We start from the raw sequence: 16,172 nt of genomic DNA, 5'->3' as shown, positions 1-16,172 counted from the left end.
GCCGAATCAAACAGTCGATTAACTATCAATTTATAGGTTTAGGTTAACCGTCGAACCTCTAATTTATAATATTTAGATTTGTAATTTTAGACTTAGACTTGTAACTTATACTATCTTATAATTGTATAATTGTAGAAATAATGTAAAGTGTAGCATATTTTATTTTTAGTTTACTTAGGGGTGCAAAACGGGTTGCGGGTATCAGGTATACCCGACCCGACCCCGATACCCGTGTGGGTTTCGAGTACCCGAGACCCGCTGTTTACGGGGTGCGGGTCGAAATCGGGTATTAAAATCCCAAAAAATGTTAGTATTGGGTATACCCGAATACCCGCCTAATATTTAATTAATATTTTTTTATACTCTCTCCGTCCATGAAAGAACTTTCTATCTTTTTTTTTTAAACGTCCACAAAAAAACTTCCTACCTATTTTTAGACTATACCCTATATTCTCTTATTTTTCACTTTTTTACAATTCTCGATATTCATTATAACACTTTTTCACCACTCCTAATACACTCAACAATCTTTTCTCCTCTTTCAATACATTCAATAAATTTTTTTTAAAAACTTGTGTCACTCCTTCCTAGGAAATTCTTTCGTGGACGGAGAGAATATAATTTAATAATATCTTAATATCCAAAATTCAAAATCCTAAATCCTAATACGGTACCCGTTGCTTCTCTTCTGCCTTGCTCCAGTCCCGACAGAATAGGAATGGGGTATTTGAAATATAAAATCTTGGTAGACGGAGGGAGTAAAATTTAGAAAGTTAGTAAAAGGAATTATTTGCGTGTTTGAAATTTATGGCGCAGTATTGGATATACAAACAAGACTTCCAAAGATGCTTAGCTTCTCATGTGGGATCTATGTAGTCACTAGTATTTCAATTTTAAGAGATTTCTTCTACTACAATAGAGATTCAGAGTTGTAAATCACATTGCATGACTTAATTTATAAATTACTAATAATAATGCAAAACTAACATGATGATGAGCGTGATAACAACCCATCATCATTCAAAATTTCAAATCCACACAGGCTTCAACATTAATCCAAATGCGTCGGCGGCAAAATTAATCAAGAAAAAAAATACACTAAAATACGGGTATGCGGGTACCCTAATACCCGCATCAAGTATTAGGGTACCCGGCATTTCCATCGAGTCGGGTATCAAATAGAAGAATTGCGGAAAAATCAGGATCGAGTACTCGCAAAATTCAGATAGAGTACTCGTACAACCCGATTTAGACACCCCTAAGTTTACTTATTAAATTTTGTAAATGTTTACTTTGAATTTAATAACATAAGTTAAAAGATGTGATCGTGATGTTGTATCAGACCCTTCTTTTTCTTTCCTCCTCAAAGAAGATAAAAAATAATATCTACATCTATTAATAAAAATAACCAATATATTAACATGAATAAAATAAATTTTAAAAACAAATTTTGAAGCTTTATAATTACCTCAATTTAAATTATTAAACATGTTCTCTTATCTATCACCAATTAATATAATTAAAAGTGAAATATTATTTTTCAAATATTAAATGCACTAGTTAAAAATATATATTAAGATAAAACACACGCAACATTCAATTATACTCCACAGAATACTCAATGCTCACCATAATCTTGAATCCTAAGTTAAGTTAAAATTAGCATTTGCACTCGTGCAATGTATGAAAAATATTTTTATATTTTTATAAAATAGATATCAACTTAGTTATTATATTTATAACTATACTAAAGAGTTAATTTTAATTAAATATATTTGAACTGAATTTTGAAAAATAAAAAGTAAAGAAGAATTCACAATAATAAAAATTGATATTATGAAAAAGCAAAAAAAAGTTAAAAAATGAAAATATAAAAAAAAAGAATTTAAAAATAATTTTATTCAAGAAAAAGATGAGAGAGAAGAGTTTTTTTAAAAAAAATTAAACCTTTAAATAAATATAAATTTTACATTTTAAATCAAAAATTTATTAAAATATATCAAAATTAAAGCTCTTATCGTGATCTTTAATTTGATATTCATAGTATTTTATAATTAGTCAAATTTCATAATTTTAGAACGAAATAAAACAAAACAACAAAAAAAGATATAGAAATGAAAGAAAAATATAATTTACAGATAAAATAAAATAAAATAAATAAAATAATTTTCACAATAATATAAACTTATAACTAACAAAATTTACACACCAAATTATAATAAAGTTATTATAATCAGATTGAACGTAGTTAGTATGAGGAACCCACATGTCTTGCCAGCCTAAAATTCTCCTATTAAATATTAAAATCAATGAGACTACCCTTTAATTTAGACTTCCAAAGGCACCCACATATCTTGCCAGCCCAAAATTCAAACATTATTATGAAGAAAAATTATTGATTTAATGTCGCCTAACATCTTCACCTGTCCGCCTCCAAGGTAAAGAAGACATTTGCAGTTAGCATGAGGAAAAACACCACAAAAATGAGACTAGTCTTTGTAGCCTGAATATAAACACTAAATTTTGTTCATCACAAACCCATCCAAATGTACTCTTAGACTAATAGCATCATCAATATTAATAGAAGAATTAAAATTGGCTTTTATATATATATATATATTTCTTTTGTTCAACTAAATAGATCGATCACTCTTCTGCATCTAGAGTTTATCAACACATTCCCTAGCAAATAGTATTGAGCATGCATGCTTATTATGTGCAGAACTAAAATAACAAATTTGGTACCTCATCTTTTATTCCACCTGAATCATCCAAGAAACTGAGAACCCTAACATGCTTCTTCAGCAGCACGAGAAGTCGAGCAACACTACCAATAATCCCCACAGGAACAAGACCCGTCCCTGAAGTGGTGGAAACGGTTGATATCTCTAACGATGATCACTCTCGACACTATCTTAGAGATGTACTTGAACGACGTATGGCAGTCCAAACAGATTCGAAGGTTCTTCTTCACCCTGATAGGAGCTCCACATGGGGTAGCTATCAGTCCAAAAGCCACAGCAAGCTTTTCACTGTGGTAGGAGAGGAGAATTTCCTTTTCTTTACTTTGAACGTGATGGAGGTCCGTGTCTAACAAAGGAACATAACCGGCTTTGGCCATCAGATGCCCCAGCTCCGCAAGTTTCAAATATATCTCTTCACTTCTAGGATGGCTTCTATCTCCAACAATGAATGTGTGAATCTTATCTTTCACCTCCATCCAGCTCATCCCCGGTTCCTTCTTCACTTTGCGGTCTTTCATTAATCTTCGCACCTTACGAACGTCTTTCCATAATCCTGCTGAAGCATAAATATTAGCCAGGAGAATATGTGTACCCGACTTTTCTGGTTCGAGAGTATAGAGCATCTCAGCAGCATGTCTTCCTAGCTCTACGTCCTTATGAATTCTGGCGGCTCCAAGAAGTGCCCCCCAAATGGCGCCATTAGTTTCAAACGGCATGCTATTGACGAGGCCCTTTGCTTTGTCCAACTTACCAGCTCGGCCAAGGACATCAATCATGCAAGCATAGTGCTCCTGCGTTCGTTCTATGCCAAATCGCTCATTCATAGTCTCAAAATACCATTGAGCTTCATCAACTAGACCGGCATGATTACACGCAGAGAGGACACTGACTAATGTTATATGATTGGGAGCTACACCGTCTTTCAACATGTCGTTGAACAAATTGAGGGCCTCTTCACCCCGGCCGTGCTGTGCTAGCCCACCAATCATCGCAGACCAGGAGACCACACTTCTCTCTGGAACCTCAGAGAAAGCATGACCAGCATCCTCGATACTTCCACATTTGGCGTACATGTTGACAAGTGAATTCCCAGCAAAGACATCTGACATGAACCCCATTTTCAAGACATGAACATGAATTTGCTTCCCCTGCTCATACGCTGACAAATTCGCACAAGCATTGAGAAGAGAACTGCAAACAAACGAATCCGGCTTAGTATCCATTTCTAGTAGCTTCAAGTAGAGCTTCAAAGCTTCTTCACCTTGTCCGCGTTGAGCATATGTCGTCATTAATGATGTATAAGATGGTAGATCCACATTTGGGCATTCTTCAAAAACTCTAGCAGCATCGTGAACCTGGCTACACTTTCCATACGAGTCAATAAGGCTGTTTTTAATGAAAGTATCAGCTTGGTAACCAGACTTCATAATAAGCGTGTGAACTTGCTTGCAGATGCTAGTAGCCTCCGAGTCAGCAATAGTGTTAAGCACTGCTAGAAAAGTAGCCTGGTTAAATTCCATACATTGCTTATGCATCTCCAGAAACAGGGTGAGAGCTTCCCTTATCTCCCCATTCTGTGAGAGTCCCGACATCAATGCATTTGTTGCGACCAATTCCTTTTCTGGCATCAAATGATAAACAGTTACAGCACTCTTCATCAAACGACACTTGCAGTACATGTCAATGAGGCCAGCATTCACAAAGGGATCTTTCATAGTCTCCAGCTTTATCAATTTGGCATGAAGCTGTTTTCCTAATTCCTTGACACCTAATGCTGCACAAGCTTTAAGAGCACTAGACATGGTGAACAAATTAGGGTTCACCCTGGAACTTTTCATCCGATCTAACAGTTCCAAGGCCCAAACGTGACGTTCACGAGATACACAACCAGCAATAAGAGTATTCCAAGAAACAATATCAGGTTCCGGCACATTAATGAAAACATTTATTGCACCTCCAAGATCTCCTCCTTTTGCATACATGTCTACTAGTGCATTCAATGAGAATGGATCACCCTCATACCCAAGCTTTATCAAATGGCCATGAATCTTCTTGCCTTGACCAATATCTCCTAGACCTGTGGCAGCATTCAATACAGTTGACAAACTATACTCATCCGGCCTAATTCCACCTACAATCATTTCCTGAAACAATCCCATCGCTTTCCCAAAAAGATCGCTTTGAGTATAACATGTCAACAAAGCATTCCAAGAAACCACGTTTCGCTCAGGGATGTCCCCAAACAACCTCCTGGAGTCTAAAATGCTACCACATTTTGCATACATAAGCACTAGAGTATTTGCAACAAAAACATCCGATTCAAACCCAGCTACCACTACAATTCCATGGACTTGCTTCCCGAGCACAAAATTGGTGGTGTTTGCACATGCCTTGAGCACGCTGGGGAAGGTGAACTCATTCCCCTTAACGCCCAAGGCCTGCATCTCGTGAAAGGCCAAAAGGGCCTTTTCCCCAAGGCCATTCTGAGCATACCCGGATATCAACGAGGACCAAGAAACCAAATCTGGTTCAGGACTTTCTTCAAGCAGCTTGCGGGCATGAGAAAAAACTCCAGACTTAGAATAGAAATTTATCAAATGGTTACGGAGTTTGGGATCCTGGGATAATCCAAGTTTAGTTAGCTGGGCATGGGTTTGGAGGCCTTCGTTTACAGACTTAGTTTGCCTCAGCAATGGTAAGAACTTTGAGTAAGAAATGTAAGATGGTTGAAGAACCATAAACTCCAGCTGTTTGAACACAATTTTTTGAGAGTGGTAGTAAACACAATAGCATTCTTCACTAACTTCACAGGCAAATGCTCGTGATTTTAAGAATCGGGTAAAGATTGCTTTTTGGTTGTTAATATCCACATGCAGCGATTCAAAAACACAACAAAGTTATTGGAAGTGGGAGCACACAAGTCCATAACGACTAGGGGTGAGCAAAAAATCCGAAACCGAATAACCAAACCGATCCAAACCGAAATTTTGAAATATGGTTCGGTTTTTTCGGTTTTTCGGTTCGGTTCGGTTTATTTTTTCATAAAATTTCGGTTTTTCGGTTCGGTTCGGTTCGGATTTTTTAAAACCGAACAAAACCGAAAAACCGAATTATATATATATAATATTTTAATTATAATTTTATAATATCTAACTTCAAATATTTTTTTAATTTAATAGTTTTTTTTTCAGAATTATTGATTTTTGATTTTTCAAAATTTCGGTTTTTTTATTAATTTGGTTTTATATATATATAATATAATATATATAATATTTTAATTATAAATTTATAATATCTAACTTCAAATATTTTTTAATTTAATAGTTTTTTTTCGGAATTTTTGATTTTTTTTTCAAAATTTCGGTTTTTTCGTTTTTTTTGGATTAATTCGGTTTTTCGGTTCGGTTCGGTTTTAACTATGAAAATTTCGGTTAATTCGGTTCGGTTTATTCGGTTAATTCGGTTCGGTTCGGTTTTTTTTTCCAAACCGAATTAAAATATGGTTTGATTTGGTTTTAGAAAAAACCGAACCATATAACCGAATGCACACCCCTAATAACGACCAGGAACTTAGCGAAGAGTGATTACAAATGTGACAAGTGAAAATCAAATTAAGCAAAGAAACTGGAGAGAGGGATTACCGTGGGTTTTGAAATTCGGGAGAAGAATAAGATGCAGAATCAACTCAGGCTTCGCGCTGTTGGTGGTGATTTGAGAGTAGAGAGTTGATGACCCCATTTCTATATCTAACTCTAATATAAAAAGGGATCATCTTAATTTTTAATTGTCCTTTTTAATTAATAAAATAAATTGTTACCACGACAAACAACTCATAAAAGCCCAAAGAAAGGAAAAACTGGAGCAAAAATGACAATTAAACAAATTGATTGTACCAAAAACCAAATTTGGATGGTGAGCACCACCTGTCTAATTTCTACATCAGGGTCATAATATAAACAATTCACCACTACAACAAAATTACCCAAACAAATGCTGCAGATAAGCTTTATACACTTCCACATCAAAAATCTAACACTGATTTCACAACCCATTTTTTGTACATTTTCAGATCCCATATTCCAAGAAAAAGAACGATCATCGCCCCTTGCCTACGCCTTGATTCCCAATGTCGACCATCGGAGTAGACAAACTCTGGATTCTTAGCCTATACACCTCCTCAAATCCAGGAGGAATGAGATCATGAGACTCTACTTTGACATTTGGTGAAGGAATCATGGCAACCGGTGCAACTCTTAGGCCGGAGGCCACCTGCAGGGCCGACTCCGGCAAAGCCATAGCAGCTCTAGGTTCTTTTTTAACTGGAACATCTACTCTTCCCACATTGATGCCACCTACCATGTCGATGTCCATGTCAACTTCGTTACTGTCGTGCACCTGACTCTGGTCGTGATTCACACCATCTGATGGTTGCACTGTCGAATCCAGAACTGTATTGTCTGAGCATGTTGTGGCATTTCGTTTCACACGGCGGAATACTCCCCACAGGAAATACTTTCCATCCCAACCTGGAACATGAATACTTCTTATGAAAATTCAGCAGAAATGGAAACAAAGTTAACAAACACAATAAGATTTGACATCAATTATCTAAATTAACCACGCAAAACTATAAGAGATGGTCCCTTACTTACATCAAAGAAGTTATAATGATGAAAGGTTCTAATCATTGACTAATTGTACAATTTTCTATTCAATCCATCAAATCCAAGAGAATGTAAGTTCTACAACTAACCCCGTAAGACACAATATAAAACTAATGATAGAATTAGTTAGATGCACGTAAATCAACATGTCCATAAAAGAATAATGACTTAACACATGAGATATAAAGACCCCACATTGACAATTGGCATGCAGAAGTTTGGAGCTGAAAACCAACAGCTCAACATCGGCAGTCTGTTTCCTCAATGCATAGTTCGTCGAAATTATTTGATCTACCAGGAAGACATAATCCTCCTCCGAGCTGCCAATAAGTGAGGTAAAGAGTAAGTTAACAACCAGAAATGACAGCAGCGGTTAAAAAAAATTAACAAGTCCAACTCTAAATAAAGGCACACCTCTCTCCAACTCCGGGAAAGAAATATAGACCAATGTCACTTCGATCAGGAATATGCTCATTGAATAAGTTGTTCCAAAATGGTTTGGAAGAAACCAATTCGAAACAAAGAACTTTTGGCATTTTCTTTGAGAATTCATAGATCTTTTTACGAACTGGTGAAGGAGGATAAGCTTGAACTAGATGGTTTATTTCTTTCTGTGCATGATCACCCAGGATCCTGAAGCTTCCCCTAATAACCAGAAAATAAATATATATATATACTTGTGCATGCAGAAACTTTAAATAATAAAGAGTGTAAAGAATGCATTTCATGATCGCAAATCAGAATGTGGTAGGGGCATTTCGTAACTGGTAACAATCCTAGCAGTAAACTAGAGATTATACTAAAGGAGAATTATCCAGGAAGCTGAAAGTTGTCGAATGCATTTGATGTGGGAGAGCATAAACTAAATGTCAGGAATAAGGAGATTCAGACATATACTGTAATCACTTCTACAACTGTTTAAGTTTGCCACCACTATACTTATAAAGAGGATAAAACTAACTTAAAATGAATTCATTTTATAAAATTTGATGAAACAACTTTATTTCTCAGAAATCAAATGACAGGAGGCTGTTTCAACTTCAAGAAGACTACACCAGATATATCCTACTCATTCTTGTTCATTAATAACCAATAGAGTCACTGGGTAGAGAAAATATTGTAGTTTCAAAGATGTATCTATCCAGCCGTAAATGTGTGATTCTTTTTTTAAAATGAGGTCCAGATGAAAATATTTATCATGATAGCTAAGAATGCCTGCACTAGGTAAAACAACGGTGATATCCTTTTATCCACTTCAAACCCAACATCAGCTCCTTTCCATATTAGGGAAAGCGTGTGATTTAAATATTTTCATACACAAATTTGCAACAATTTATAAAAAAAAAAACAGTTTTTGAGATAAGTCTATATTTGAGGTAGTATCATTTGGTGATTAAGAAAGTTACTTCCACAAAGCATCCAAAGCAGGGACCAGTAAGTATTTCGCAGAATCAAGCGAATGAATTTTACTCGTATTCTCAGCACCAGAAGTGCTCCGATCAATAGCATTATTACGACCATCACCACCTGCAAAATAAAATTCTATTGAGTATTAAACATCACCAAAACATGATTCAGGTTTTCTACAGTCATAACCAATTGTAAACAATTAATACTACAAGTGTAACATGATTTCATGTGAAAGATAAAGCAGGCATTATGTGGTTGTGATTCAGTTATCTCTCCATTGCTCATATATAACACTCTCCATTGTCATATTATGGTTTATCATTTAGGTTTAATTGCCGGAAATAACACAAATTTTGCCCATATTTGCAATTTTCACATGACTTCTAAATTGTTGCAATTACAACATCCCAAAAATTAATCAACAAAAGTTGTCCGACGTGTACCCTAAAATGACGTCATTTTACCAATGAATCTACAAAATTGTATTATGAAAAAATTGGGGATGTTATAATTGCAATGTTTTAAGTCATGAAAATTTGTAAATATGGGTGAATGTTGTGTTATTTCTAACAATTATGCATGGATCACATGTCCTGTTATCTTCACTATCGTGTACATCTTTCAAAGTGTTACCCACAAATATTAGCATTACTTCACATTTCAGTGGACTCGCATCTCTTGTGCAATCAGATAAATAATGTAAACATGCACCATGCGTTGCATGGTGGGGATGGCATCATAGTATTTTGATTCAGCATTTTTCATGTCTTGTAACTGTGGAAAACCTAAAACCTGGGGGCATACGAATGAATATTTTTAAGAACTACAAGTTTATTATTATTACTTTTTATTGCCCTACTTAAATTTGCATGCCAATTTTCATTTTTCAGGTTACAGGCTCCATCATAAGTTTCAGTTCTTTTTAACCAGACTTTCGCCTGCTATCTAATATTCTAAGGACAACGCACTATTTCAGCAAGCTACAACAAGTATACAGTTGATATATTTCAAAGAGCCTAATTTTCTCGCAAGCAACTTTATGTGAATATGATTCAAAATTGGATGACCTGGTCCAAATTTCAAGATCATGAGGGATGCTAATTGCTACATATGAATAGATAGACAGTTTCACAAGCTTATCCATTCCGATATCAAAGTCAAGGTCATCTGATAGACAGTTGCATGATTTTTCAGCCTTGAAAAACGTTGAAATTGGAAACCAGATGGTATTATTCTCAATGAAGAAAAAGTACCTTAGAATCTTAGATTGATATATCAAGAGTGTTAAAGCATAACGTACATATATTGTGAAACAGAGAAGTACAAATCATGGAGCAAACTGGTGAAATGCTGCTCTTACCTGAGATGGAAACTGGTGAGGTATTCACTGATGGTAAAGATGACTGCTTCACTGATCTTGTTGTCACAGGCAATTGAACTTTACTAAGCTGTTCCTTCACCAAGTGTGCATCTTTCAGGGCTTCAGAAGGTTGGAGGCTGTTCGGTGATCCAAACCCTGCTGATGAAACCATCTTGAATATTTGCATACCAATCATATATTTTCAAACCAATTCCATAACTCATTGCATTTTAGACATGAAAGATGTGACATGAGCAATTCACACGACATGCACTTTCACGCAAAAAATAAAACAAAAAGGAAATTCTAGCTGAGGTAACCTAGTGATACTAGAGTCCCAAAACCTGTAGCAATCAGCAATTATTTTCATTTGATGTCCTCCATTCTCTTATATAGGGTATGAAAAAGAAATTTCCTCATTATTGTCTTTTGATAATGTTTAATGTTTGATCCAATGAGTTCAAGAATAATTATTGAATTGCTACATACTTAATCCAATTGCATGTGGAGCAAAGCCAAGCAGGACTTTAGCCACATAAGTCAAGCTAAAGAGTGGGTACACGCCAGAATGAAACAAACCATCTACAAGCATGCATGAAATAATACGAACTTGTTTGCTTGTACATATCCTCTTACTTCAGAAACAATGGATTATTTGTTCAACTATAACTAAGCAGTACAAAAGTGAAATAAACCAGTGTTTCATAAAAAGCAGTACAACAACCATCCACAACCTCAATTCCCCCCCAAAGCTTTTCTAGAAAACAACGAGAGATAGTAGTTCTTGTAAAGAAGGCACCTCAATCTTTGTTACTCCTGCAATATAAGATAACTTGTCTATGATTACTGACCTGTGATTTTGGATTGTTGCAATTTTTGCTTTTTACGGATCTCCAAATTGGCAGGTTTTCGAGGCATCGTTGGCCAAGAAGGTCCTGAAGCAAGATTTTGGTGAGACGAGAAATCTGGCATTATTTTTCTATGCCTGGTTGTTGAATCAAATTTACCCATCCCACTTTTACGGCGAGGAGTTTTTGAGAGGCAAGGATTACTTGAAGACAGAAAAGGTAGCTTCTCTCCTGATGAGAGCTTGATAGCTTCTTGGACACTGATGTATTTAGTCTTCCCAGTTGCCACACTCTTTTCCCAATCACCCATACCCACCCTTGATTCATTTGGTAACTTTCTACTCTCCGCAGGCAGCTCACCACCTTTGCGTACTTCCGATGAGTTAATTTTTGACGCATCAAGGAGACGAGATGTGGGTGAATTTGACATAGAGCACTCTTCACAATGCCAGTCATTGACATGCTCCTCAAGAGGAATTCTCATGCAATACCTGATACGATGATAAATACAGCTCTACTTTAGGGAAAACTATTTGCAGAACTCGAATTCAGACAGAAGCAAATATGATTTGATATCAAGTACACTAGGTACACCAAAAAAAGCAAACAATTTGCAGATCATTTGTTAGCATTGAACAACTTCTGTTAAATCTCTGCTTCCATTTCACTTCCAAAAAACCAAGACACTACACAGAAAATTCATAAACAGAGACACAAATTTAGTGAGCAACAGAGAGAGAGAAAGAGAGAGAGAGATCTTACATATGCTCAGTATTTCTTTTACATAGGCTGCAATTTATTAATGCGTCAGCAACCCCAACATCACCACAGATATCACAACACTCCTGCAAATGGGAAACACGCATAATATGCCTTATAAATAAATCCTTTCTTCCACATTCTATCAGAAAGGGTTTTTAATTCCTAATTTCCTATTATCATACGAGAAATAGTACATGAAACCGGAAAACAACTACCAAGGCAACATTTATAAAACCAATAAATCAGAAGTAAAAGAGGAACGCAGATGGGAAAATATGAAAACTGATGCCATATTACTATAGGACATGTAATTGATCTCCTCCCTTGATGATAATCAAATTAATTGAACCCGCTTTTAAATGATCTCATGATGCAGAATCCCATGTCTAACAGCTACCTAACTCATTACTCATATGATCCACACTAATGATAGGCGCATAGCCCCCCCTCAAAAATTTGTCATACAGCTTTTCTTACAAGTGATTATTTTCTGTAAGTAGACTAGAAATAAATTTCACATAATATATTTTTTTCAAGAAAATTTAAAAATAGCTAGAACAAAATATAGCAGGAAAAGCATGAATATATGGCATCACGGCATACTGCAGATAGTAACAATTTAAAATGCATGAAAATATGGCACATAAAACTCAAAAGAGATGGAAATTATTCCCATTCACAGTTATAAGTTTGTGTACCTGCACATCGAAGTTGGAAACGAGACCTATGCCAGCTCTATAGATGTAATAGTTAGCTAAAAAATCATAAGGCAGCTGTATAATCCACTTGACTCACTAAATTGAGATGTGCAATCATCCATTAGAAAATGGAGCTTCATCTAGTGTTTCATGTCCTGGTTCACTTATAACATGCATGGTATGATGGAATGAAAACATGAGGAGAAATAGAATGTCTGAGCCAAAATGTCCATGACAGCTTAAACTAAGGGCCCATCAAGATTAGCATAATGAAATAAATCTATCACTTTCACATGTTCATCTTGTTGGATAATTGTTGTTTGCTATACTGAATTGATTTCACAAGACACTTTTATGGTGAATAAAGAGATTTATCTTACAAGACATAACCATATGCCAGTTTTGGTAGCAAGTATTTAGGAAACTATGAAAGAAAAGGAAAAAAAATCTACTAGAATTTAACAAGGTTAACCAAAAACACATGTGAAAGAAGCAAAGCCCTGAACTTTAGAAAAAGACATCTAAGATATTAGAATTAACTTTAGATTTTCCTTCTATATATATAGACAAATTTAACATTATAAGAAAGGAGGTTGGGTGGATTCTGTACAATCGTATAGGACCGCACAGAAATCTGCATTTTATACAATAGAACTTCGATCAGCAATTCAGAGACACTGAAATGCCTATGCCATCAATTAGAGCATTTAAGTTTTTCTGGAATGATGTTGTGATCATTGTGATTATTCAGTAACAAGAGTATAGCCATTTTTGAAGCCATGGCAAACAACCTAAAGAGATAACAATTATTTTATTCACCACATAATTAGAAGTTACTATATCGCCATGGTCATACCAATTAGATTTTACAGAGATTTAATTTACCAAATGCTTGGATGTCATGTCAGATTGGTTTTATGGCTCCTAACCAATTATGTAATAGACCACAGGACAAACTGAAAATTATAGAAAACATTTTCTCCACCGAAATTTTAAATGCCTCAATTCCATTAAATTTGAAATATCTAACTCCAGTACTGGGTTAGTCAAATCCTACATAAGAGTATGTGATTGAAAATTCAGATTGTAACTGAAATTTTGAAGGACAAGAAAATGCTACAAAAATTTAATCCATTTGGAAAAAAAAGTAGAAAATAAAGATGAAATCATTACTTAAATAAATTTATATATGCCTACACTCGATACCTAACAAAGTAGACTTACATCAGCAGCATTTTGCTAATAGAATAAAGATTGAACTTAATGCTACCCAAATAAACAGTCACCCTCAGATGGTTACAACTTCATCCCAAAGTTACAGTCAACAACCACAATTTGCAAATAAACAATCATCATAAAATCGCACACGCCCATATTAGTACTTACATCATAAGTGAATATTAACAAATCCATATTGTTTTGAAAAATGCCTAGTTCTCTATTCTAGGGAGAAACTAGTAGTCCACACTCAATTAAACCATATTAGTTAGCTTAATTTACACTATTATGCACGCATCGAAAGCATACACCCACATGTTTATATGTAAAAGAATTTTAAATTCGACATCAGCATTATCCTACACTACACTACACACTACACGGATTCAATCAAGCAACAAACCGATAATCTATTTGCACAAATTTCACCATCTCAATTCTTAAACGGAGCACAGGACACAAAATATGCCCTTCCCATTGTCTTTCTCTCTCACACACACACGCACAGCACAGTCCATAAAATCAAGGAAAATAGTACCAACTGCAACTGTAAATAATTTAGTTTTTTAACCGATACATGGGTCACAATTTTAGCAGAGCTAGTGTAGTCTCGAATGCATAAACTACAAGCCAAGTAAAGAAAGAAACAAATAATAGAGAGTTAAAAATTGTAGAAAGCGCAATAAAGGGGTTTAGGTAGGGTTTTCTCACCATGTGGTGGGCCTGGAAGCAAGAATGTGTCGGGGGAGTGGCTCTTTTACTCGAAAACTCTACTACTGTGAGTGTGAGTGTGAGTGTGAGTGTGAGTGTGAGAGAGAGAGAGAGGCAGGTGGGTGTATGTTGTGTGTGAGTGGAAAGAGACGAGACGTGGGGGAGAGGGAGGTCCTACAGTCGGACAAGTAACTTCCACTTTTTTCTGTGGATGAAATGAAATGAAATAAATAGTTTGTTGCATTGCATAGTGGAGTAGTATTTTTAATCTAGCGCTCCCAATTCAGCTTACATAAATTACTAAAAAAAGGTTTGGAGTAGCCCTTGTACTCGTTTTCAATTTATTCTTTTGACTTTCTAAAAAAAATACTCCCTCCGTCCCACTAATGAAGACACACTTTTCTTATCGGGTTGTCCCAATAATAAAGACACACTTTCAAATAAGGAAATAATTAGAACTTAAGATACACTAATTAATTGTAGCTTAATTAAAGTATAAGTAAGAAACAAAAAAAATCCTACGCCTATTTTCTACTCTTCTCTCTCGGCCTATCCGCCTCCCTCACATACAGGCGCCACTCTCTCTGTCTCTCTGCCTTCTCCGGCCGCCGGCGCCGGCGCCGACGTCGCGCCGCGACCGCCCCTGTCTGACCCCTCTCTCTATCCCTCTCGGTTCTCCTTCATCTCTCTCGCTCTAGACCTCTATGTCTGCCGCCGCCGCCGCCTCCTCCTCCCTTCCGCCGCCTTCTCCGGCCGAACAGCCGCCACCCATCCCTCTCTCTTCTTCGGCGGATCTGGGGACTAGGGTATGCAGGGCGGCGGATCTGGGGGCAAGGGGCTAGGGTTTGCTGGCGCGGCAGATCTCTGAAGAGAAGGAGCAGAGGCGTTCGATTTTAGGCGAGAATCCTCCGTCTGTTTCATGCCTATGGTTCCAGACCGCCATCGCCGCCACTCCAATGTCCTCCGTCCTCTCCTCCGGCTCCGCTGCCTTCCCAATCGAGAATCTCTAGGCGAAAATTGGAGAGAGCAAATGGAGAAATTGAGATTTGAGCTTTGAAGTATAGGTGGTCGTGGTGGTGGTTCTTTGAGGAAAGGTGGGTGGGGGAGAGAGGGAAGGGGTACTTGTGCTGCTGGGTTGTCTCGGCGGTGGCAGAGAGGGTGGCGATGGAAGAGTGGTGGTTCTTGGAGGAAAGGTGGGTGGGAGAGAGAGGGAAGGGGTACTTGTGCTACTGGGGTTGTCTCGGCGGTGGCAGAGAGAGAGGCGGCGGGGCCGGAGATGGCGGTGGAAGAATGGTTGCATCTGGGCGGCGGATGAGATGGATGGCGGTGGAATTAATTCTCTTCTGTCCACTTTTGTAAAACATTGATTTAATCATATAGGAATTAAATAAGTTTAATAGATTTCCATGGATTTTAAAAGTCTACAGTCGTTGTGGAGTTTAATAGATTTCTATGGATTTTAAAAGTCTGGGTGTATTCGTTCCAGACTTTTAAAAGTCTGCAGAAATCTGGGTGTATTCGTTCAAGACTTTTAAAAGTCCATATAAATCTGGGTGTATTCGTTTCAGACTTTTTAACATCCATACAAATCTAGGTGTATTCGTTATTCCATTGACTTCAAATCTGGAATGACTTTCATGGATTTCATCCAAAAAATACACACGACGAAATCCGGCCAAGAACCACGAGAATTGAAATACATGGAGTTTTGAGCGAGCGCTGAGTTCCAGCGGCCGCGGCCACCAGCGACCGCTGGA

The 16,172-nt window shown here is 36.7% G+C and overlaps 2 protein-coding genes across 11 annotated transcripts; both read right to left on the bottom strand.

The window, feature by feature from the left end:
• Positions 1-2,577: 2,577 nt before the first annotated feature.
• LOC131020356 (putative pentatricopeptide repeat-containing protein At5g52630) lies at positions 2,578-6,485 on the bottom strand. The gene is made up of 2 exons (XM_057949112.1): positions 6,386-6,485; positions 2,578-5,491 (listed from the first exon to the last, which is right to left on the bottom strand). Exon 2 carries the CDS (start codon positions 5,480-5,482, stop codon positions 2,828-2,830), a length of 2,655 nt encoding a protein of 884 aa, XP_057805095.1. The 5' UTR covers positions 5,483-5,491; positions 6,386-6,485; the 3' UTR covers positions 2,578-2,827.
• Positions 6,486-6,601: 116 nt separating this feature from the next.
• Positions 6,602-14,597, bottom strand: LOC131020357 (uncharacterized). Of its 10 annotated transcripts, XM_057949119.1 has the most exons (9): positions 14,416-14,597; positions 11,789-11,871; positions 11,186-11,517; positions 11,030-11,113; positions 10,179-10,334; positions 8,815-8,935; positions 7,823-8,053; positions 7,604-7,728; positions 6,602-7,270 (listed from the first exon to the last, which is right to left on the bottom strand). In XM_057949119.1, exons 1-9 carry the CDS (start codon positions 14,416-14,418, stop codon positions 6,840-6,842), a joined length of 1,566 nt encoding a protein of 521 aa, XP_057805102.1. In that variant the 5' UTR covers positions 14,419-14,597; the 3' UTR covers positions 6,602-6,839. The 10 variants fall into 10 exon arrangements, with proteins under 10 accessions (XP_057805102.1, XP_057805098.1, XP_057805099.1 ...); XM_057949115.1 differs by having other exon boundaries at positions 10,179-10,337; positions 11,030-11,517; XM_057949116.1 differs by having other exon boundaries at positions 11,030-11,517; positions 14,416-14,596.
• Positions 14,598-16,172: the final 1,575 nt, after the last annotated feature.

Source organism: Salvia miltiorrhiza, chromosome 4, assembly GCF_028751815.1.
Source record: "Salvia miltiorrhiza cultivar Shanhuang (shh) chromosome 4, IMPLAD_Smil_shh, whole genome shotgun sequence".
NCBI classification, from domain to species: Eukaryota; Viridiplantae; Streptophyta; class Magnoliopsida; order Lamiales; family Lamiaceae; genus Salvia; species Salvia miltiorrhiza.
Note: the sequence above shows the minus strand (reverse complement) of the source record. Positions and strands in the feature narration are given on the sequence as shown.